Source organism: Bombus fervidus, chromosome 10 (genome assembly GCF_041682495.2).
Source record: "Bombus fervidus isolate BK054 chromosome 10, iyBomFerv1, whole genome shotgun sequence".
Lineage (NCBI taxonomy): Eukaryota > Metazoa > Arthropoda > Insecta > Hymenoptera > Apidae > Bombus > Bombus fervidus.
The window spans coordinates 12,117,249-12,140,345 of NC_091526.1; the positions used below are offsets into that span (position 1 = coordinate 12,117,249).

Consider the following 23,097-nt stretch of genomic DNA (forward strand, 5'->3'; position numbering starts at 1 on the left):
AATATTCCACTAAGTTTAGGTATGCTTATATCTTTAAAAGGACATTGAAAAATCGCATATGCTAGAATATCTGTTGATTACACTGTATACGTATCTCTTCCTTATTTACAATCTCCTCTGTTAACGAAACTGTTTTGGATCGTTGTTAAGAAACTAACAAAAAGATTACGTGGACTGTGCGCGTATCGAGTTCCACTCTGCGTGCATATTGATTATTCTAATTGTTAGTTATGCGTAGCGCGTGCTGTGTCAAAAAAGAAAAAGGAGAATAAAAAGATAGGGAAGGAAGAAAAGATGAAATACAAGTTCGATTCATTTAGTCGCTGACTTTGCCTTTATCAGCGTTGGAAAGAAACTATATATCGTAAAAATAAAACGAACAAACAACAAAAGAACACGTTTTATCGCTATTTTAGAAATAATCCGGACAGATCCGGATAAAAGCAAAACTGCTTTACGCGGCAATATGCGTTTCTACTATCGTTACGAAAAATGAAATCCTTCCGATCCTACGGACATGTATCGCATAATTTAAGAATCGAAAGTTCGATCGAAATATGTATATCACGCTTTGTACAGAATAATAGAAAATTGTTGTACATACATAATCATTTTCACTAATAATTATAACGTTATGCGCGAATATGTGTGTTTAATGAAATTATACATATCATCCGTGTGTATGCATAACGCCGCACATGAATAATATTTGTTACTTCTTTTTACCAATAATACCAAATGATATTAACAAAGTTACTTTTGTCGAAATATCATTAACGTTACGACGAAATGTTAGAGATCATATCTCATTAACTGAAACGCAATAGTCAGAGCTGATGATTTTCTATCATAACATTAATGAACGAATAATCATGGTAAGATGTTAAACCGTTTAACACGATATTGTTTCGTGTCTATCGTAAATTCGACTTTTCGTCTCTTTTTGTGCAAAATGTCACGAGATTCGCGTTAATTTGATTTCGTTTCACTGTTCTCTTAAATGTACTTCATAGTGTCGAGAAATAATCTCGTCTCCTCTTGACAACACGTTTTAGCGGTGCTAAGTTGCCTGAATGAAGATATGCAGTCAAATATATATATATCGTAACGATTTCATCTGATTCACTCGTATAATGTTTACAATTATGTTTGATATTGCAACATTGGCGCAGCGAGGTTGGGATGATGAGCCGTATTCATTCTTAGAGCGGAAATGCTCTTGTTGTACCACTCGTCCTCGGCTGACATGCCTGAAACCAAGTAATAAATTAATAGATAAATTGATTCAGCCCGCAGATTCTTATCTTTAGCTCCGAAAGCAAAGCAAAACAAAAGGGTAATTTTCGTTGAAACACGGAGTTGATCGATAACAAGATCGAACGTTAAAATCGTTTGGAAATCGTCTTCTTTTCCTTTCCATAGTTTTTATACGTCACCAATGGCAATAATTATGGCGATAATAATTGTCGCCAATGTAAGATAACGATATACGCGCGGAATATTATCTTTTTAATACGAAGAATTTATTGATCGGTTGTAATAAGTTAAATAGCCATTCGATTTAACGCGAAAAAGGAAGACCGACAATGAGATATCCATCCACCCTTTCCCATCGGAAACAGCCCGACGAACGAAAGTAAATTTCTTTTCTCTTAAGAAAGCAATCCGGTGAATCGATTTAATGACTTTTCCAGGAGGTTCGTCGTAATCGTTAATCGGCCGATTTGTTATCGCATTAAGACGTTAAATCGTTATAAGAGCCAGAGATATTCTCCGAGGACCTACGCTCTATACCGAGCGAAAACTCGAACACGGACACCGGCATAGGCAGCCAATTCGCGAATAGTCTTGATTCGATTTTAAAGCGATATTCCATCTTGCGCCGGAAATGATGTAAGACGGCATTCGAGCGGAAATAGAGAGAACGTCTTGGACCGAACGAACGAACGAACGTTCGTACGGATGTCCGATTCCTGTTATTTCCGGTCCAACGTTTTACCAAGTCATTTAATAACTTTAGGCCAACGCCTATGATAATTACGAAAAGAAAAAGAAAAACAAACAGATGTTTTCATTTCTATAGAATCGAATCGGTTCTAATATTTTTCAGCCTTTCCCTCTTTTATATTTCTGCAAATGCTACACTTTGTAATTGGACACGTAACAGCGATAAATCTATAGCATCGATGGTAATGTTACGACAGCAAATCAAATTTCGAATTAAACCAAATACATTTTCTGATTATACGAATTAATTCTGCAACGATTATTGTTCGTATTTGGGTAGAGCGTGCAACGTTTGGATATAACGCCGGTTCGCTTCAACTACGAAGTAAAATATTTCTAATTATAAATTAACTCGCGAGTTAATGAAATCGTAAATCGATTAACAGGCTATTATTCGAATAGTGCATAGTTAGAGATCACGTGAACTCACCCATCGCATCTTGTCTCATACCAGTAACTGCAGACATATTCGACGCTGAATGTGACATAGAAAATGGTTGTGTCATACTTGGATAGGACGTCGTACTCATCTACATGTAAACATAAATTCATGTATAAATTAACTACTCGTTACACAAGGAAAATACGATAGTATAATTTCGTCGTATCGTTTAAAGGGCATTCGTCGATTCTTCTTCGAAATAAATAAAATCAAACTTTGTTGTTCGAAAGATCGTAGTTTAAAATCAACGTACAGGGCACGAAATGGTGGAAACTTGTTATCGTGGAATGATTAAGTTTAGATTAATACAGAGAAGAGGAATTACAAGCTAGAAAGGATAACGGATGAAAAAAGATCGGAGCAAGTATCGGTAAATTTTATCGTGGTACGTCAAACATGACTTCGAAGATCGATTAAGAGGATCTCGAAGCTTTTTTATCGGCAAACCGATACGCTCGACGAATTATTGGCTTAATTAAACCGGTAGGCATTCGGTAATCCGTCCGACCCAACTAATCAGTCGAAATGCAATTTAGCTACATCGACCGATAGCGATGCGCCGGACGCACGCTCAGGTGCACTTCAATTTAATACCTCGGTTAAAATCATTAACGAGAAACGCATCGAATTCATTCGTAGGGATACGATACGTTGCTTGGTAGGCGTGACGCATCCATTGTCAGCGTTAACGATTTTCGTTTTTTTCTTTTTTTTCTTTTTTTTCTTTTTTTTTTTTGATATACGTAAATACGATAAAAATATAATGAATTATATCGCGATTGAAACGTGACGATTGATTTACACACCTTGAAACGTTACTCGTATTTTATCGCGTACGTATCGATGCCTAATATCTCGGTTTTTAGCGTACGTGAAACCGTGTAAAACTATTTTGAGAAAATTTTCAACGGTAACGAACGGATGTTTCGACGGATGATCTACACGAAGGGTGTCTCAGGTTTCTTTTCGCAAAGCGATATTAGCATAATAATTTTCTTCTAATCTCTCAACAGAGCATCTGCGCTGTCGATCTTCGTGATTTCGTATTTTTAGTCGTAAGATATTTTATGGCACTGTTTCGCGGAAAAAGGCCTGCAACACCTTGTACAACTTATAAGAAGATAAAACCATCGATCGTTGCGAGAGATCTGAAAAGAAATTACGGATGAATATTTTAGAGACGAATGACTTGCCTGAGGGTAGCGGTTTATTCCATTTATGCTATTGTGAGGATGAGGATACGGTTGATAACCCCTGCTGGCACCTGGATAAATATTCCTCATCATGGCACCTTGGCAAGCAGGAATCGGAGTCAGGGCCTTCTGAAGTTGCTTCTCTTGCTTCCGATACTTCGCTCTTCTATTTTGAAACCAGACCTACCGGTGCGAAGAAAGTTCGATAGAATTTAGCAAAAATTCTTCGGAAACCCGAGTAAAACGTAAAGTATTGTACTAACGTTTTCCTAATGTTCGCGAAAGGTGTAACAGCGAGAGACGAACGAGCTCGTTAGACGAGCCGACTAGAAGTTTCGAAAATATGTACGTTCGAACTCGCGTTCTCGAATCGAATCTATGAGAACGCGTTAATCAGACTGTAAACGAGGGGGTGGCGGGAACAGGGGGCATTTCTCTTCTATATCGTCGGTCGCTGAGCTATTCCCGCTTTTCTCGGACTCTCCCCGAGGTAGAGTAGTTTATCTATCGCCATTTTGCATCGGGCAATTTCCATTGTTTCGCGGGATTAGTAAACCCATATTGGGGGTTGCCTGAACCGCCACCAGCGACTCCCCGGCATGCACACCGAATCCCCGAACCTCCAACCGCCACCCTCGAACCCTCTATCGCCCTCTCAACCCTCCATCACGCCTACAACCCCCTACCACCCTCTCCCCCTTCCACCCTATGGTCTCCTTCTTCGTTTCCCCTCTCTTCTCTTCTTCCGGGTTCTCGCGATTCCCTGCCAACCGACCCTTTTCCAAGCAACCCCCAGAAAGAGAAAAGCCTCTCCCCTGGTTGGGGTTGACTTGTTTCCACCCTCGTGGTGATGTTACCAGTGCCTCCTGATTGGCCAATGCCACGACTGTGACGTCACTCCAAGCTTCCTCATTGGCCAACATGTTTTATCGACATTTCTACTGTGCACCGTCTCTCCTCCTCTTCTCGCTGTCTCCCTCGTACACTCGTATACACACACATACACACACGTACGCATACACACAGCTATAGTCTCTCATTCTCGGTTTCTCTCTCGTTCTTGCACGCTATCGCATGGCGAAACGAGTGACACACGAGGGTGGCTCGATCAAGCCTGGTTTTCTCTACTTGTTTCGTATCTTTTTTCTTCCGTTATTTTTCTCTATTTCCTTCTGATTTGCTGCTCCCCCGTATCGCGTCTCTTTTTGGTCCGTTTCTCTCTTCGCGTATTTCTTGTCTATTTCTTTCTCTCTCTCTTTCTCTCTCTCTTTCTCTTTCTCTCGATGGAAGTACGATACGTAGTTTTCGAAGCGTAACTGGCGAAAACATCCGCGCCGATGATGTTCCGGTGTCCGTAAGAGGTGGGTCAAAGGGCTGCAGAAGATACGCGAGAACGTACGACGATAGAATGGAAGCAATGGAATTGCCCGGCGAAAAATTGTCGGGCAATTTGAATACCGTGGATTTTCCACCGTTGTGGGTGTAAATTCGGAGCACCGTTGGTAGAGATAAAGAAGAAGGAAAGTTATAGTTTACGACGAACGGGAGCTGAACGAAAGAAGTCCAATGCGATGGTCATTTAGCTGTGCGAGTTTACGGAGTCGAATTTTGACTCGAAGTATTTCATCAATCGCTAAGCGAAACAAAACAGCATCGTACTACAAAAATTACGCTGAAACATAAGTCCTATATATTTTTATATATATTTTCCATGCTGCATCGATTGCATTTTTACCTGTACAAAGTAAGAAATAAAACGCGACTGTTCGAAATGAGACGTCAGACGCTACGATGAAAAAATATTAAACCGTCGCTGCGCCAGTATCTTTCTCTTTCTATTATTAAAAAGACAGTCGACGAACTATTCGTAAAATGTCATTACCATCGTGTATTGGATTGATATAAATTCTTTTGTGAATTAAATCTGGAACACAATGTATCGGCTGTTAGGCAAAGAGATTGTATCGATAATTTCAAAAAGGGACGCGCGTGTATACGTACGTGTATATCTGGCTATACCTACATCATTTTAAACTGCACATACGGAAATCACGGAACAAGCGAAGCACCACGCATAACCAATTGCGACCCGCATTTGAATTCATGGCACATGAGCCGATTTGCACTTGCACAAAAGATACTTGCATCCGAAATAATTTGAATTTACGTGTCACCCTGAGTCATTAGTTTCGCATCGAAGTTGTCGTAGTTGTCGACGGAAGGAAGAGAAACTTTCGTTAAAAATAATAATGCCGTAACAAAGAATAATTTTACTTTACATTCCATCTATAATAATGTACACGATTTTAACCAACTACGATCCTGTACTATTAAAATAATAATCCGTCGATCGATTTGTGACTTTATCGATTTAAGAGTTGATTCGTCGTAGTTCTAAATATCTTGTTTCGGGTTATACACGAAATATATATGAATTTCCAGAGTAACAAATTTCACTTTCTTGTTACTGCGAGTCTTCTATCGGTTTCGTATTTTATCAATTTTTAATAAGACTTTGCGCCATGTACGTTTGTACATACGTAAACGACATGCATATGTATATTTCCAAAAGCCATAAATGTTATATATCTTACGAGAAGATGAAACAAAGAATAGCATTTTTTTTTTTTTTTTTTTGGAAAACGCAGAATTTTACAGAATCCGTGGCGATAATTTTATTCGTACTGTATACGTTTCTGATACGATACATTCTATCGAAATATTCTATCGAAACGTAGATTTTCGAAGCATTCTGTTCGAGAATACCGCGCGTCAAAAAGTACTGCGATTCGTTTATTCCTTTTTAAGGCCTTTATTTTTGATTATGGCGATGTACTACTCTATGATAGAGCTCCGATCTAAAAGTCAAAGTTCAAAGTATTCGAGTATGCATCGCTGCAAATTATATTACCCAGCAAATATAACGACATTTCACTTTGCACACACACACACACACACACGCAGGTTAATACGTGCTTGCGAATAGAACAGGCCTCGAATCCATAAAAATGGTAGCTCTAAACGTTATTAGTACCGCTGGATGTATTTATCAAACGTATCGGCAAAAAGCGTTTGTGAATATCTTGAAAAAAAAAAAAAAGATCGATAATGAAACCCGGTAAATCGTCCCCATTGTTATTTCTCGCGTCATATTTGTAAAAATATTGGTTTAATCGAAAAGAAGAAGTAATTCGAAATGCTAAAAGCGCGAAACTGGATTATCTTACTCCTGCTTCTTTAATACCTTCGCAGGTATCTTTTAATCGAGTCTCTTACGTGATAAATTGTATCACGATCAAAATATCTGCTAAATCGATCGTTTTCCAACGCGAATAGTCCGATACGTTTACACGAGAAACAACAAATTGCATGGATCGATGCGTTCAGAATTATACGATTTAAACAAACGTATCGCGAACTTTGTATAATCTCTACGTAAGCATCTACGAAAAATCTAATTACACCGGATTATGTCTGCCTGAAAACCGTTCGACTCGTCGCTGAAAGTTGATCCGTGAAAGGCATCGAACAAATCGGTCGAAAGGAAGGTAATTCGTGTATGTTTATCCGTAGATAAATATACGGATGCGTTTAAGCGACTAGGTCTCGTAAACGCGGATCGCTCTTTTTATTTGCAACTCCTCTGAAAGAGCTTTTTGCGAACATACTTGCGCGCGTCCCTTAAGGCGCGTACCCTACAAGAACTGGAAAGCTAAGAGTTGGTAATTCAATAACCGTGCTCTCCAATCCTCCCTTTCTCCGCCCAGCTATGTTCTGCCGTAGAGAAAGATAGCGCCAGAAGATGGGATAGCGAAAGTGCAGTTCTCTCTCCCTCAAGGGTAGAGAACAGCTCAAAATGTCTGCTACTTTGAGAACCACGACCAAGAAAACTATCCTTCTGTATACCTAAGAGAATACACTCCGTACTCTGATAGCTAACCCACGTACAGAGACAGAAAATGGATCCCGAGATAATGGATTACTCTCTGCAAGAAAATATACCTACTGCTACTTTCTTCTTGCCTCATCGCCTACTTTTATTCCCTCGTACCAGAACACGCGTACACGTACACTTTGTCGAACGAACGTTCGTCGATCGTAGGCTGCGGGTCTTCTATCTTTCGATTTTTACATTTCTTCGTCAGATCATGCCGAAACTACAGCGCGTCTCGATAATTAGATCGCGGCTGTTTGCGATATATTTTTCTGGACGTTTCTGGACTTAAAAAATGCCGATGTAACGTAGAGATTTGTCTTATTCGTTAAATATCAGAACGAGAAGTTTACTTTGTTCCGTATGTTCGTCGAGATCGAGATTTTTTTTTAACCGGAACATTCGCGATGTTCTTAGAAATATAAAAGTATCTTAAAACTGATAGATTCGTAATTCCGCGTGAAAGATGTACAAATCATTGTTGGAGAGAGAAAGGAAGAATATTTCGCGAGCGAGTGAATGATTTGACCAGAAACCGTAAAATAATAAACGTAAACGCGAGTTTCATTCGGAGTGCAGCGATCTAAAAAGGTATATTCCGTCCGATGATAAAACGAGGAATGTACGTTGGTAATTTTTTATTTCGCTCGTCAGTTTTTCTTATTTCCTCTCAGATAGGAAGTCAATTTTCTCGTAAAACGCCCACTAGGTAGGCTTCGATCGGAAGTCGAATCGAAGTAAAAAGGTCGAATGAAAACTTAGCTAACTTAATATCGGGTCTCGGATTCACCTTTCTTTTTCCTCGAGGTAATGGGATTTCTTGTGCGGTGATTCGAGAATTATTCTCTTACCACGATGCTATCCTTTTTCTTAACCGTTATCATTATACCGTATTACCATTATCAATAAAAAGAGAGTTTCTTGGTAACGCGTGATCGGTCGACCAGCTATCGCATCTTAAAATCGCTCTCCCGTGAAAAATAAGAGGATTGATCGCGCGAAAGTGCATAGAATACGCGTAACGTGTGTATAAAATATCTAAAATAAGGCGTACTCGTTATAACGTATAACACGTGACAGAAATCTCAGCGCAGTTTCTAGTCTCCTTTAATTATTTCCATGATAACGCGCATTTCCATAAATATCCCTAGTCTACTTATATAAACATAAATACGAGAATTCATCGTCCAAAATAAATATTACGTATAAAAGGTCCAACTGATTTTCTTTCGCCAGTATGAAAATGTCGATTAAATTGCAATCAGCTTTCTACCTTCTCGCGTGTTTCACCTCGCGTTCCTCGTTAGGCAAAATTCTGCCGTTAGCATTTGGACAGGATAGCGAAGACGTGGAGTATCCATCGCGAAACAGGGGTTGGAAAGACAAGACGAGACAAGAGAAGAGAAAAGGAGGGAAGAAAAGAGAAAAGAAGAGAAGAGAAAGATAGGGAGCCGAGCCATAGGGGGTTTGGTACCCTTCGTACGGTTTCCCTCTACTTTTCCTCATCTTCTTACTGCTCGTCTCGCAACGGAGGAAGAACCTCGGCAAGGCCGAGACGTTTCAGATCTATCTAGGGTGGAGAAAATTCAATTTAAAATGGCGGCTCAGATATAATGGCAGCCTCCGGTACAGCGCCACCCAACCACCCTTCCTTCCCAACTCATCTCAACTTTGCCACCGCCGTTCCCTACCTATTTCTCTTTCATCCAAGAGCACCCTGTTCGCGTGTCGCCATCTTCCAAAATACAAAATGCCGTAGCTACCACGGCAGCCTTCAAAGAATTCCGTAGCATCGAATATTTCAATGAAATAGAAACGCGCGTTCCCTGATAATTTCCAACTTCTTTTCCCAATTGTTTAACGAAGCGCAGAAACCTTCTCCTTTTTCAATGGTTTAACAGCGTAGAACAAAGGCTCGTTCGAATTAATTCGACCAACCTGAAACTCGTTTATTTGTTTCATTGTTGTTCGTTTGGCTGGAGATATTCTTCCTACGTTTCTATCGTCCCTTCTCGATCCAGCTACAGGACGTCGAGTAATTTCGGACGTCTCTGAGTCTTCGAAACCGATGGTTCAGTCGGTTCTAACGTACGCTGGAACGATATTCGCAGCAATTTAAAATATCGTAGACGCTATAGACGAGAAATTCGTCGCTAGATATACATACAGAACGTAACGTGTACTTTCATTCGACTGTGAAATTCGATTAGCGAACTTTTAATCCAAGTTGAAACTCCACTGTAAAGTTGTAATTCTACCATTTAACTTTATGCTCTTATTTTCCCTAATCCCAAAAGAAATAGCGTATAATGGTTTATCGTGTTCCATCCGTTCTTAAAAATACCTACGTATAATATTCGCGAAGGAACGATCAATGAATCGTGAATGTTATCTATAAATTTGCAGTGACGCGTTTAAACGGAAAAGAGGATTAAATTTAGGAGCAACCTTATCGGTCTATCTCGCTGAAAATATCAGATAGAAACGACAACGTACAGAGCACGATGGGTAGTCTGTGTGGACGTTTATACTAATTCCTACGTTCGCGAACACGATTAAAAAATCAAACAGAGACTTTAACGCCATTCGATATCTGAAAAAGAAACAAAAAAAAAAAAAAAAGATAAAAACGACGATACTTGGTGTAACGCGGTTAAAAAACGAGAATAATCCGTCGAATCCGAAAGCATCGACGATTTGCTTATCGTGTTTTTCCATCCGTCGTCTCTATTTACGATCTGTTCGACGTTAACCGTCGCGAAGGGATGCTGGTAACGGGAAAAGCTGCGAGCGATTGAAAAAAACATCGAACGGAGAAATTAGCGGAAACGGTCGGTGCATCGATGTTTCAAAAGTTAATGACTAGAAACGACGTTTCAAGACCGGCTTGGATACTTTTACATTTGAGGCCGGCAAATGAACGCGTTCGAAAGTCTCCGCCGCATTGGTGAAGCCACTTCCTGCCTGGTGGACACTTTGTGCATGGATTATAACCAACGAGTAAAAGCAAAGCAAACCGCGTTTTACTTGGCATCGCAGTTTAACAGGGTTAAGTCACCGCGGTTCCTGGGCTTTTAACTCAAACAACACCGTCCTGCATTATATATCAAAAGAGCGAAACGCACTGGCGACTGTTTTAATATGTACCGCTCCAGGATTCGGAGGGGCCAGCGGCGGCTCTGCACCAGCTAACGCGAATCCTTTGCCCAGCTACAGTCGCCGGAGTCCTCTCCATCCTGTCCATTCTTTAACGTTGTCAAAAACCGCACTACTACCCTCGAATCTGTCGCGTTTCATCTTCCAGCTGACGCGTTCGCTCGTATCGAACGTTTACCCTTTCTTCTTTCGCAACTCGTCGATTAAACGTAGATCGTTAGCGTTCCTTGATAAGGCGATTAAGCGCGTTCACGTGGATACGTAAGGCTACGGTGGCTGATATTTTACGTGTCGATTATTTCCATACGGTCGGTATGTCTTTTCTTTTTTTGGTGAAATCTTATAATCGTTTCGTTCCAGTGAAAAGTTCGTGTATGATGGCATTTCGAGAGAACTAGAAAAAAGAACGTATATATGTAGAGAGATGGGGTTTACAGTATCGTTCACAGAAAGAATAACAGTTTCATTTACCAGCACGACAATGCTTCGCACGAAATAGTGGCTGGATCAAAAAAATGTACAAGGTTTTAACACGACCAGTTTGGTCCTCGGATTTGAATCCCATAGAAAATCTTCGGGGAATATTTGGGAGAAAAGTTATTGTATCAATAGCGAGCGATATAATCGCATTAGCGAATTATCAAAGGTGGTAAACGAACCGTAGGCGTCTATCGGTAAAGAAACGTTACAAAATCTGATTTTGTCAACACCGAGTTGCATTTTCGATGTAATTTGAAAAAATGCCAATTGTACCAACTATTAATATGGATACAGCGAAGAAATTATCGTCAGTTTTTATTTTATTTATCGAAAAAGCGCGTGGCTCTGTAGAAACCTCGCCTTTTTTGTTTTCTCTTAAATTATATTTCTACGTGTTTTTTTAAATCAACGTTACTTCTATCGCTACGATCCATGTACATGTACGTTTCTTTCCTGGTTTCCCCAAAATGGTTACGAAGCTCGTTAGAACGAAATAATTATACAATTTTACCAAAAAGCATCAGTGGCTTTATGGAAATTTCGGTCACTGCATCGCGAAATACAGTGGCACGCCAAAGTACGGTGCTCCGAATAACTCAACTATAAACTGAAACATATTTTCTGCGTTACTTTCTCGATATTTTTAAGAAATCGTTGACCATACTTGGATATGTTAACGCGTTCACTGCGATACGAGAAGCGCAGAGCCGGGGAATAATCGCAGTACAACCGGCCGGTCGATGATTCTAAGACAAAGGGAGCGAAAAAATAAGAAAAGGATTTGGTATAATATTTTTTCGCCCCTGGCTGTGTTTTCGGAAAAATCGACTTTGAAGATTTGACAAAGTATACTTCGATCTGGCTAATTTCGAGGAGTTTGAACTAACTAACGTTTGAAAACAAGTAAAAAATGTAGAATACAATTTTTCCAAACGATGCTTCACTTTCGGGAAAAATAAATTTGAAACTGTATTATGCGCTAAATATTTTGAAATTTCCTTTTATTATCCTTTTATTTTCTGTCCGTTTAATATTCGGAATAGAGATGCTTCCTCTGTGTTATCTCTAAGATAAAAATATTAAAACACTTGAAAAGTTGGTCGTTTCGAGTCGTCTTTTTCTCATCATCGTTTCAAACAAAATTTCCCCTAGTCTGGAATAAGCTACGAACCTAACTTTCGTCGATATCGATAATTCCGTATCTGCTATTTCCCTATTTTACAGTGGATATCAGAAAGTTTGTCCGAAACGCCTCCGTTTCCACTGATTGACTCTGCAACCCCCCGAAAGACTCGAGGGTATCTTGGATCGACATTTGCGCGCGTAATTTCATTTTGCCACCCTACATGCGTCTTTGATTCGATTATTGCATGACTCATGGCCAAAAAGATCGACGCGCAGAAAATATATATACGAATATATGTAACGTTTCGCGAGAAACAACGCGTCAAATTTTTTTGAAGACCATCGGAAGCTAAATGGGGAGAAAATTTCGTGGGATACATCGTCGAATTTTATTATCGAGGAACAAATTTTCGAAGGAAACGTGCGTCGCTACAAGATGCAATTCGCTTGATTAACCTTTGAGTTTTCAAGTTTTTTTCTTTTTGTTAATTTCTATCCGTAAAATAAATTCTCGAAATGGCAATTATAGGGGTTCGTGTGAATTAAAGGCGAAAATGATTTTACGCTAATAGCTACAAAATATCCGAGTCGATTCCACGAGGCTGATCCTTTTCCAATTTCAGATCAATCGTTCGAAAAATTCAATGCTTAAGAGAAAGCGAATCGAGTAGTTTCTTATGTTTTCTGTTTCTTCTTCGTTACAAAGCTACGATACTCACCTGAATTCTAGCCTCGTTCAATTTCGTGGACCTCGCCAATTCCTCTCTGCAGTATATGTCTGGATAATGAGATTTTGCGAATGCCGATTCCAATTCTGCCAGCTGCTCCTGCGAAACAATTGGAAGGCCGTAGTGAAGCCGATCTGAACTACCGGCAGGAAATTTGAACGCTACACGAAAGATCTCGGGGATCGAGGTAATCGAAATTTCGTTATCGAAATATGTGTAACGAGTTTATCCGTAAATAATCCAGCTACCGAGAATCGTAACAATGGATGCAGACAGTCGCGAAAAACGGTGCAACGAACGAATCGATTCTTTTCAATTAGGGGAAACCTTAAGTAGAAAATCGTATCAGGCTTGGGCATTGTTTCGAGAAAATATTTGGAAAATGATTGCGCGTTTAAACGATATGTCATCCGATCTGGCTCGGATCTGAACTAAAATTTTGTCAAATTTATTTTAATGTTACTGCTAAATCTATTATCACGATCAAAATCAAATAACAAATAAACATAGTAGTAAATAAGGAATAATTTATTCCATATTGTGACAAATAAATTATTTAATTTCAAACGAATTAATTCGATTTTCTGTGTGTAAAGCACCGCGTGAAATACTAACGCCGCTTTAAAAATTAATTATTTCTCAAACGACTTTAGCAAATAATTTTTAAATACGTAATGTTATTTGAGAATATCTCCGATTTTATTTTAGACGTTATTTTAAAATAATCATGCGTTGGTCTGTTCGGGTATTTGGAATAACCAACCGAATGATCATTGAAAAGATATGTGGCATGATACTGGAAATTACTTTAATTAAATGTATCGATATGTTGAAGAAACTACGCGCAGGTAATGATCTCTTTGAGAAAACGGCGCTTCGTACGCACCCGATAGCAACGGTAATTAATTAGGAACTTTTGTACGCGAGAAAAGATCGGAAACTTCGAAAATATATACGTTTTTCTCTTATGCGCGTGAACGTGGAGTTGATGTAAAGTTGAGAGCAAACCTGCGTAAAAGTGGTCCTGTGCCGTCGTCGAGCGGGTGTTGGACAACTGGCGGTGGTAGGTGTATGGCCGATGTGAGGACTCGAAGCACAAGGGTCGGGTTTTAACTTTTTAAAAGCTCCTTCCGCGCCTGAAATTGGAAAAATCAATTAAATTAGTTTTCATTTAGTCGACCTATCAAAATTCATTTCCGAAAATTGAACCGTTCGAAGACAAAGACTTGCTGCAACAACGGAAGAATAGTCCCATAAGTTCCAGTTAATAAAAACACTGATTTTGTTATTGCATCTTAGCTCTCGTAAAAATCGACTTTATCGTGTCGTAATATTTCGTTGCGTAGCTGTCGCGACAAGAGACAACGAAATAAAACCTTTTTATCCGTAACTCTCTGCTAAATTATATCCCGTGAAAAAGGAGGAAAACTGTCGGAATATTTTCGATAATGTACGTCGTAACCATCGATGGCTAAGGAACCGCGTACGAATCGTGAGAACGATTGACACGAGGTTGCAATCTCGATGTAGAAGTCTGCGTTCGTCTTGGTTGTTTCACGGTATCGGCTTTATGAACGAACATACGAACGTACGGTCGGGGTAACGGTGGCGAGCGAAGTCCCTCGCACTATGCTAACTTGGTTAGGGCGTTAATGACCTAATCATGTTACATGCTGATTCAATGTTCAAGGATGAATGCTGTCCACTTTACATACCTTGCCCCGTTACCCGGTGAACAGTGAAACTCGGTCAAGTTCAGCCAGAAGACGAGGCAAATCTGCGCGTTATGATCTGTTTCTTAGCGAAACCACTAACACGATGGCAGCGTCTATTTCATATACTTATTTGTTGTAAATTGACAGTGAATACTTGGTACGGATTTTGATCGTTGTACGTTTCACGAAACTTTACGCTGGTATAATGATACTAGTTAGAAACGCTCGGCGATCGAGGTAAGAAGAAAGAAGCCGAGAGTTGGAACGACGACCTTTGGCGATTATGGAACAACGCGTAACGATGACTCGCTTATGGCAACAACAGGTGTCGCGATTACGTCAATTTTCCATCTACTCCGATATTACCATAGACATTAACCATGACAACAAATTTTCGACCAGGTGCGACAGAAGTAGTAGACTAAGGAAAGATACTAAAGTTCTCGTGTATGCGAGATGTAAGATGTTACAGCATAAATGTAAAAAATGTATAATATGTCGAAAGAAGTAGTTGAAATAGCAACAAATAACGAAACATGCTCGATATTATTCAAAATTCCTTTGGACGTCGCGTCTTGAATATAAAGCGAAAAATATGACTGAAAACCTTACATTTACGTTCTTACATTTACTTTTTCTTCCGAGAAAATAATTTCATTCTTTTATCGTTGAAAATCAAACCCTCGTTTATTTTCCATTTTCTAAAGCAAATGGCTACCTTTATCACGGATCAAAATAATTGGAAAAGGAAGAACCATCGTAGTTACGGTAGCTCTACGACTATTATCCCTGCAGAATACTGTATTCGAAATAATTACCAGCGATTTTAACAAGGTGAACGAGCTGACAAATGACACGATCTATGGGATTATTAATAAGGCAGATCCCTGCAGCTTTCGCAGCTGTCTTCCATCGGCATCTGCCACCAAATTCCAGTTAACGCGAAAAGCTATTCCGTCGCTGGCAACATTTTCGATCGATTCTCCCTCCAATTACAAATCTCTGTCCCTCGATGCTACGGAATTTTTACAACTTACGACTCTCGGATTTCGTTTTTACGAACGTATTAACGAAACATACCAAACGAATTTCAACGTATCTCAAAAAGCGAGAAAAACGTTAGTTAAGACGTTTCAACTAAAAAGGGACAATTTATATGTTTTAACACATTCCGATACTTATACAACGATCGCGTTAAATGCGATTGCTATATAAAATGTCTAGTAAATAGCAGAGAAACTCTATGGTCCGTAGGAGAAGCTGACTTTCGGTAAGTTCGTTCAGGTAGTAATATTAAATCGTCTTTTTTGAAAACAGAAACGGAAACCGTCGTTTGTAGTAGAGAAATTTCGCGGGTTCGCGTATTAAAAGGGGCTAGGGAATCGCGCGAAAGACCATCGCTCGAGTACTTTTAATGCCGCGGAGGACGCAGAGGGTTAACGACATTAATTTTTCCCTCCCCGTTTCTCTCTCTTTCTCCGCTTCCCTTCTTCCATCTTTCTTTTTCCTCCCTTCTTTCGCTTAGCTGAACGTTGCAGAGTTTTCATTTGCATTAGAATACTACGGCAGTTTCATCTCGTTCCTGAAAAGTCTGACCTTCAAGGGAAAAAACAAAACGCTGGACGTTCTCCACTTAAATTGGACCCATCGCGCGAAAGTCATTACCGAATAATAAGATCCGCAGAAATGTAATAAAATTTTACCGTGCGACCTGTTGAACCTCCTATCTTATTTTTAATATTTTCCACCCTTCCGATATTTACAGACGCATCCGATCGCTCGCATGGTTTGTTAGAGAATTCTACGTTCCACGAACATCGTCCAAAATGTGATCCCGAATAACAACAGTTCCCAAGTAACAACGATACAAATGCATCTTGAAAAGTTCTCTTTGTTTGTAACTTTGGTATATATGCCATATATTTTTCAACAAGACCACCAGCTTTATTTGAACGCTAGCGTAATGTTATACGAGCTTTTGTATACCTTCGTCATAGACCTCCGACGTCACAGTTCACACAACCATCGCTCCACGCAGTCCTCTAAATCATCGTTTCTTGTGAAGCGTTATAAAGGCAAAAACTTTTCAAGTTTTGCAAGAAAGATGGTAATCTGGCTCGTTGGACGCGTCTATCGTTTGCGATAAAGTCGCAAACACGTTCTCGCGCTTCACTGTAACGAGAGACGGGCGACACCAACGCTTACGATCGCATACAGTTTCTCTACCCTTATTGAATTCCCGCACCCATCGTCTTACCAATGATTCGTCCATAACTTTATTACCGTAAATTGGCGTAATTCGGTGGCGAATTCCAATTTGCAAGAATGTCTTCGGCATTCGAAAAGCGTAAGAGCGTCATCGGCGGGATTTTCAATTCGCGTCGGCGTTTCAAACGCGCGACGCAACGACGATACTAAATATTTAAACGGAACATTTGTCATAACTCGCGCCGATGTACGAACGAATTCCGTACGTGGTTCGGTCGTATTTTCGTGATATGAAAATTTTGGCTTTCCGCAGAATCGTTATTCAACTCTGTAATTGATTTGATCCTCAGAGATTCATCGGAAAGAGATCGCATTGCAAATTATGCACGTTGCATGTTCGTTTTAACTATCTGGTAAAAACGAAACTAGAAACGACCAGTTTGTCGTGAAATCTTCTACTCCGCGATGGAAAAACGTTGAACTCGTTAATGATAGCCAACAGCTGGACTACATTGAATTCTGGCACTAAGTACAAGTTACTGTCAATTTATAGCAAGAGGGAGAAAGACAGAGTTCTGTTCGGCATTTCGCTTCGATGACAAGACTCGACACGCGTCTACATCCAACGATTCGAGTGAACCCCATTAGCACACCCTTGGTGCTAAGCTCTCTGAAACCCCACGAGCACATAATAATAGCCTATAGAACAGGTACCACCATATGGTCTAGTCCTGCACCCCATTGTCAACACTATAACCGATCTTATCGTCGACGTACGTGTGTACTCGAGGCTCAACAAGCGGAAAATTCATCTATATCGAGATGACACGTTGCCCATTTTTACCTCCAAATCATCCTCAACGTCTGTATCTCTTTCGTTCGTGATTAGAGGAAACAGACAAACGCGCGATCGTTCTGAAATAACGTCAAGCCAAATAAGATCGTGTTATACGCTACCGTTCATACAAGTATCCGGACACTTTAGCCGATTTGTAGTAACAGCAAACGAATGCTGGTAAGATACATAGTGGCTAAATATTTATCATCCTCTTATGGAAGATTAAAGATTTATCCTCGTTGCGTAAAAAATTCATCGATGTATCTATCGTTTTCCATAGAAATTTTTATTAAACCCAATGCTCCGAACATAAGCAAGCGCGCGAATACGTAGCGTCTTCTAAGCATCGGTGTGTATCGCTTGGATGATCGTTCTCCAAATATTTTACTTAAACGTCCGAGTCGGCCGTGAAACGAGTGGGCGACTCGAAATATACAGAATGGAAAGACGAGTGAATTCAGAGCGATACTCACCAACGGAAGAAGTAGCCCCGACGCTGCTCCTTCCAGGCGTCGCGGCTGGTGTCGGCGGGCTTGCTTCGAGACCCTGGTGAACCCCGTAGAGGCTGAAATCTTGCTCGTTCGAGCTCGTGCTGCTACACTTCCTCTTCTCTTGATTGTGATTCAAGTGGAAGCTCTCGTTCTCGACGAGTCCGACGCCGAGCAAACCGAGATTCGGCCTCAGTTCGTCCATCAGCTTGTTTTGACCGCAGTTCGCAGCTGCCGCCGCGGAAAAGTTCAACTGCCTGCTAAAGATCGCAGGGAAGATGTTGAACTGCTGATGATCGAGGCTGAGGGCGGTCGTCGGGAGCGATGAACCGCCACCGCCGCCACCGCCGACGGAGGTGCCCCCGACGGAACCGACGCCGCCTGCACCGGGACCCCCGGTACCTCCAGACAGGTCGTTAGCCAGGGTGATGCCGGGTTGACCTTGTTGAGGTCTCTCGTACCAAGTGCTCCTGTTGTTCTTTCACAACCTACCAAGACATCCTCTGTCGTTCCCCTTCTAGAGGCGGAACCACGATCGATTTTTTCCGATCTTTCGCACTCTTCTCTTCTCTGTTTCCACGAAATCCTAGATTTTTCCCTATCCCTCGATCCCTTCCAAGGGTCGATCCTGTTATCTAAATGTCCTGACACAGGCTCGTCGTGCGCTTATCTTACTCGTCGACTCCTTCGACGGACGAGTCTCGCTTTCTAAGTCTCTTAACGCAGATTGGTCATGATTTCCGATACCAGATCCTTCGATTCTTTGCAGCGAGGAATCCTACGCTAAGGGAATTAGGAAATTCTCTCGACAGACCTGCTGCGTATGAATTTTACGTTCTTGGATATAGACGAGAGTACATCCGACGAGGAAGCTTTTTCTTTGCAGCTTTCGAGTTGCTTACGTTCTACGAAGCTTCTCGCTTGAACGCGCTGAGAGATCTTTCGATTCTTTATTCGATCCTTTCCGGGGCGATCGTTCGTTAGTTGCTTTTAGGAACGATCTTTCGTTCAGACGTCTGTCGTTACGTCTTTAAGCGATACGGTATTGTACACCGATGTTCGAATTGGAATTTTCAAACATGTACCAACATGTGTTTATGACGTTTCGAGCGTTCGATTCGATTCGCGAAATCACATATTTACGTGACAACGCGTCGACTCGTTGGTGACTCGAAGCAACGATCGCGATGTTTACTTGCGAGCAAGAATTCAGAGGTACGTTCTCTGAGACTTTAAAGTACGCGTAGTCTCTGGTGGACGTATAAAGGTAACTTGGTGATCTTGGTAATTTTGGTAATTTTAGAAACAGTTATTTCCGTTCACACATATTCGAGAGTTTCACTTCTTTAACACAATATCGGCGACACTTTTCAGAAACTAATCTCGTTTCGACCGTGAATCCTTCCAATTCCAGCAATCGTTTCCCCAACGATTTTCACAGTTTTTTATCCCCAAGGTTGTAACGTGTAAGAGTAATCGGGATCCTTGCTCGGTTTGCGAAATCATCCAGAAGTACACTAATTTCACGTTTGAAACTCTATCCTGATATTTACGTATTCGTCGGAGCGTTGGTCTTGCAAATACAAGATCACTATCCTCCGGAGTCTTGCTGCCAGTTAGTAACTTGCGATAGCTGTAGAGATGGCGATATCGTCCTTTCGTGATCGCGAGCGACAGCGTACTCTTATCGATCTTAAATCCTGGTAGGCTGCTTTTGACGATCCGATTGATCCAAGTTTGCGTGCGGGTGCGCCAATGTTCACGGGGAAGCGTCGTAGCGTCGAATCCCAACGATGTTCTCGGAGAATCCAGCGACGTTGCGGTCGACCCGACGAACGAGAGACAAAAGGGAAAGAAAGCGAGGAGAAAGGAGAAAAGAAACGTTTCGTTTGCCCGAGAGACGCACGTGGATGCTGGACGTCGAGCTAGGAAAAAGAAGAGGAAGAAGAAGGAAGAAGGCGAAAAAGAGAAAGAGAGAGAGAGAGAGAGAGAGAGAGGGAGAGAGAAAGAGAGGAGAGCGCGGCTGGTTAATGAGAAGCGGACGTTACCGCTACCGTGGCCTCGATTCGAAATTCAAATCTTATTATCTCGTCGATGCAATTAGGTGGGTTAGAATTGGAGGGCAGAAGAAGGGGGAGGGGTAAGTATCACGAAGGTAGCAGGGTATGCCCTTGAAAATTGAAATATCGAAATAATTGCGGAGAAATGGCGCGCGCCCGATCGAAACCGCGCGGGGAACGAGATTCGTGGAGCGTCGCGAGGACACGGACGAAGAGTGGACGCGGGCAAAGACGAAGGTAAGGACGAAGATGAAGACGAAAACGAGTACGGATACGAGCACGAGGACGAGGACGAGGTGGAAGCGTCCAGGATGACTCGCGCCCTTCCTTCGTACCGTGGTACGTAACGCGTTACGTGGAGGAAAAAGCCGAAACGATAGGAGAGTCGGCCGTGTTAGAGGGGCGACCGCTCGCCGTGAGTTCTTGTGGGATTCTGTCCACGAAATGCAGTTATCCCGGTGACTCTGCGGGGGGACAGAGAACGTTTAGAGGGGCTGCTTCCATGGTAGGGGGTTGTTGCCTGTAACCAGCGCTCCCTTTCACCCCCGTGCTCGGTCGGGTAACGAAAGCACGAGGTTCTCCTCGCTTTACCCTATTGGATGCTCGAACGATGCGTTACCCGGACAACCACCAATCCTGGCATGTTCTCCGCTGCTCCGTCTACCCCTACTTCAACCCTCAACATGGCGGATCTACCAATAAAAATTCCTCCGGAAAATAGCCTGCGAGCGATTTTCTTTCTACCTCGCCATCTAGCTTTTCCAACGACTCACACAAACGTCTGGCCAATATGTGCGTTACCACTACTGCCTGTCCGCGTGGGACGTCCCTTTCTACCAGTAGACCGTTCGCGTTCGCATTCGCGTTTCTCTCTCCGCCTCGTCCTCGTCCTAGTCCTCGTCATCGTTCTCATCGTTCTCTGCCTCCTCCTCGACTTCGTCGTCTTCTCTGCTTCTCCTTTTTTCTCTTGCCTCTTTCTCCGTACCCTCTTACCAACCCTTAGCCTCCCTTTGCCACTCTCTTTCACCCTACCTCCTTTTTCCTTCTTTGCATTCGCAGACCCGTCTTCCTTTTTATTATCCCGTGGCAGATAGCTTTTTTAATTCTTTCTCCCTCCCCCTCCCCCCCGTTTTCGGTATTTGATCGTAACATACACGCATACGGCTGACCCAACTAGTACGTGTGCGAGTCGAGAAACTCTTCGTTTCACGGCCGCGTGAGTCGTTTGCCTACGAGCTGAGTTCGACACGAGCTTGTAACGAATAGAATAGGTTTTTCAACGAATTTCCATCCATGTCTTTGTGTTTTGCGCACAGCTTTTCGATGATTTGTAATTCCATGAACGAGTCTCCATCCTCTCTCGAAACCTGCGTACCGTACATCCGAAGTTTTACTTCGTTTCTTTTCGTCTGCTCTCTCGTTCAATTCTTTTTTCCCTTCTTCCTACGTCGTCAAATAAATTTTTTCAACCTCAATTTTCATTATTTCGTTGTAACGTTAAATCCATGTCCGATGTTTTAATATCGTTCTTTCGCCGAATTTCTTCCGAGCAATTTCTTTATTTATCCTTTATACTCTTCCTATGGTTTCCTCTTTGAATAGCGATATTTCCTCGCATCGATGATTTCTTTTCTTTCGTTCGAAACTTATACTTTGTTCATACTTTCCGGCACACGTATAAGCAGTTGCTTCTCCACGAGATTCTCTTATTTTCGAACGTAGATACGCGGTAAATTTTTACTCATTAACCAAACACCGATACCTTCGGCGTCATCCGGAACGATCCACGTTCTCAGACGCGTCTACGTCGAAGGTAGATTCTCCTTTTTCGACGAATGCTCGCGGAACCCTTAGACTCGTCTCCTTGACGCCCTCTTCGTTCGACCCTCCCTCGAAACGAGGCGCCAGGATTCTCTAGCCCAAGGGTGAGCTCGAAGAAGCATGTAACCAGAGAGGAGGGTTGCTATAAAGGAGGAACGTAAAGTTTCGAGAGCTTCAGCGTCTTCGAAGTTGCTCGAACTCACGGAAAAAAGTTGGTCATCGTTTTCGTCGCGATAGCAAGAATCAGTTCGTTACTCGTGTTGCCCATATTTAGGTCATCCTTCCTTTCACGATCACCTTGCTGTCTTCCAAAAAAGAGAGGCGAGAGATACAGGCAAATATCTGTTTATCTGAAAAGTTATGCTTCGTCGATAATGTAATTATAATTTTGAATGGAAGTTTCGGTAAACGTACAGTACCACGCCAAAGTACTTGAACGTACTGGCTGTAGAAAACATTTATCGTATATATCGTGTTATATAAAACATGGTGAAATTTCATTGACGCTGTACCTGTATGCGCTAAATAAATAATATTTTTATTCGTATTTGACTGTGGCAAATGTTTTAATATATTAAGAAACTTTCCCCGACCTTAATAAGCGTAACGTGGATACTGGAAAAGTCAGAGAATTACTAACAAATATAGACTTGCTCTGTTTCTCTCGTATGATTTTCAAACGATATCCATCTTTTCAATAATTTGCGAATAAAACGAATCGATTCGTCACGGTCGGGATACATCGATTAAAATAAATATCTAACGACAGAAAATTATCGCGGCAGGAAAAAAGCATTCCTATGTATTCATGGTACAATAATGTTTCGTTCTATTTAATAGAGCTGCTGTGTACACTAACCGTGTATCGCATCAGCGTAACATAATTCAGTTACATAGTTATA

General features: G+C 41.4%; 1 protein-coding gene across 1 annotated transcript; it reads right to left on the minus strand.

Moving 5' to 3' along the window:
* Positions 1-79: 79 nt before the first annotated feature.
* Positions 80-18,795, minus strand: LOC139991342 (homeobox protein unc-42). Its single transcript, XM_072011321.1, has 6 exons — positions 18,300-18,795; positions 14,074-14,201; positions 13,057-13,164; positions 3,643-3,825; positions 2,438-2,537; positions 80-1,250 (listed from the first exon to the last, which is right to left on the minus strand). Exons 1-6 carry the CDS (start codon positions 18,517-18,519, stop codon positions 1,144-1,146), a joined length of 846 nt encoding a protein of 281 aa, XP_071867422.1. The 5' UTR covers positions 18,520-18,795; the 3' UTR covers positions 80-1,143.
* Positions 18,796-23,097: the final 4,302 nt, after the last annotated feature.

Bases quoted from the DNA above. Each gene is read 5' to 3' on its own strand.
- LOC139991342 (XM_072011321.1), bottom strand. From the start codon at position 18,519: ATGGACGAACTGAGGCCGAATCTCGGTTTGCTCGGCGTCGGACTCGTC. The intron at 3,826-13,056 runs GTGAGTATCGTA...TCGCACCGGTAG, and splicing joins TGAACGAGGCTAGAATTCAG to GTCTGGTTTCAAAATAGAAG. The intron at 1,251-2,437 runs GTGAGTTCACGT...ACTTGGTTTCAG, and splicing joins TATGAGACAAGATGCGATGG to GCATGTCAGCCGAGGACGAG.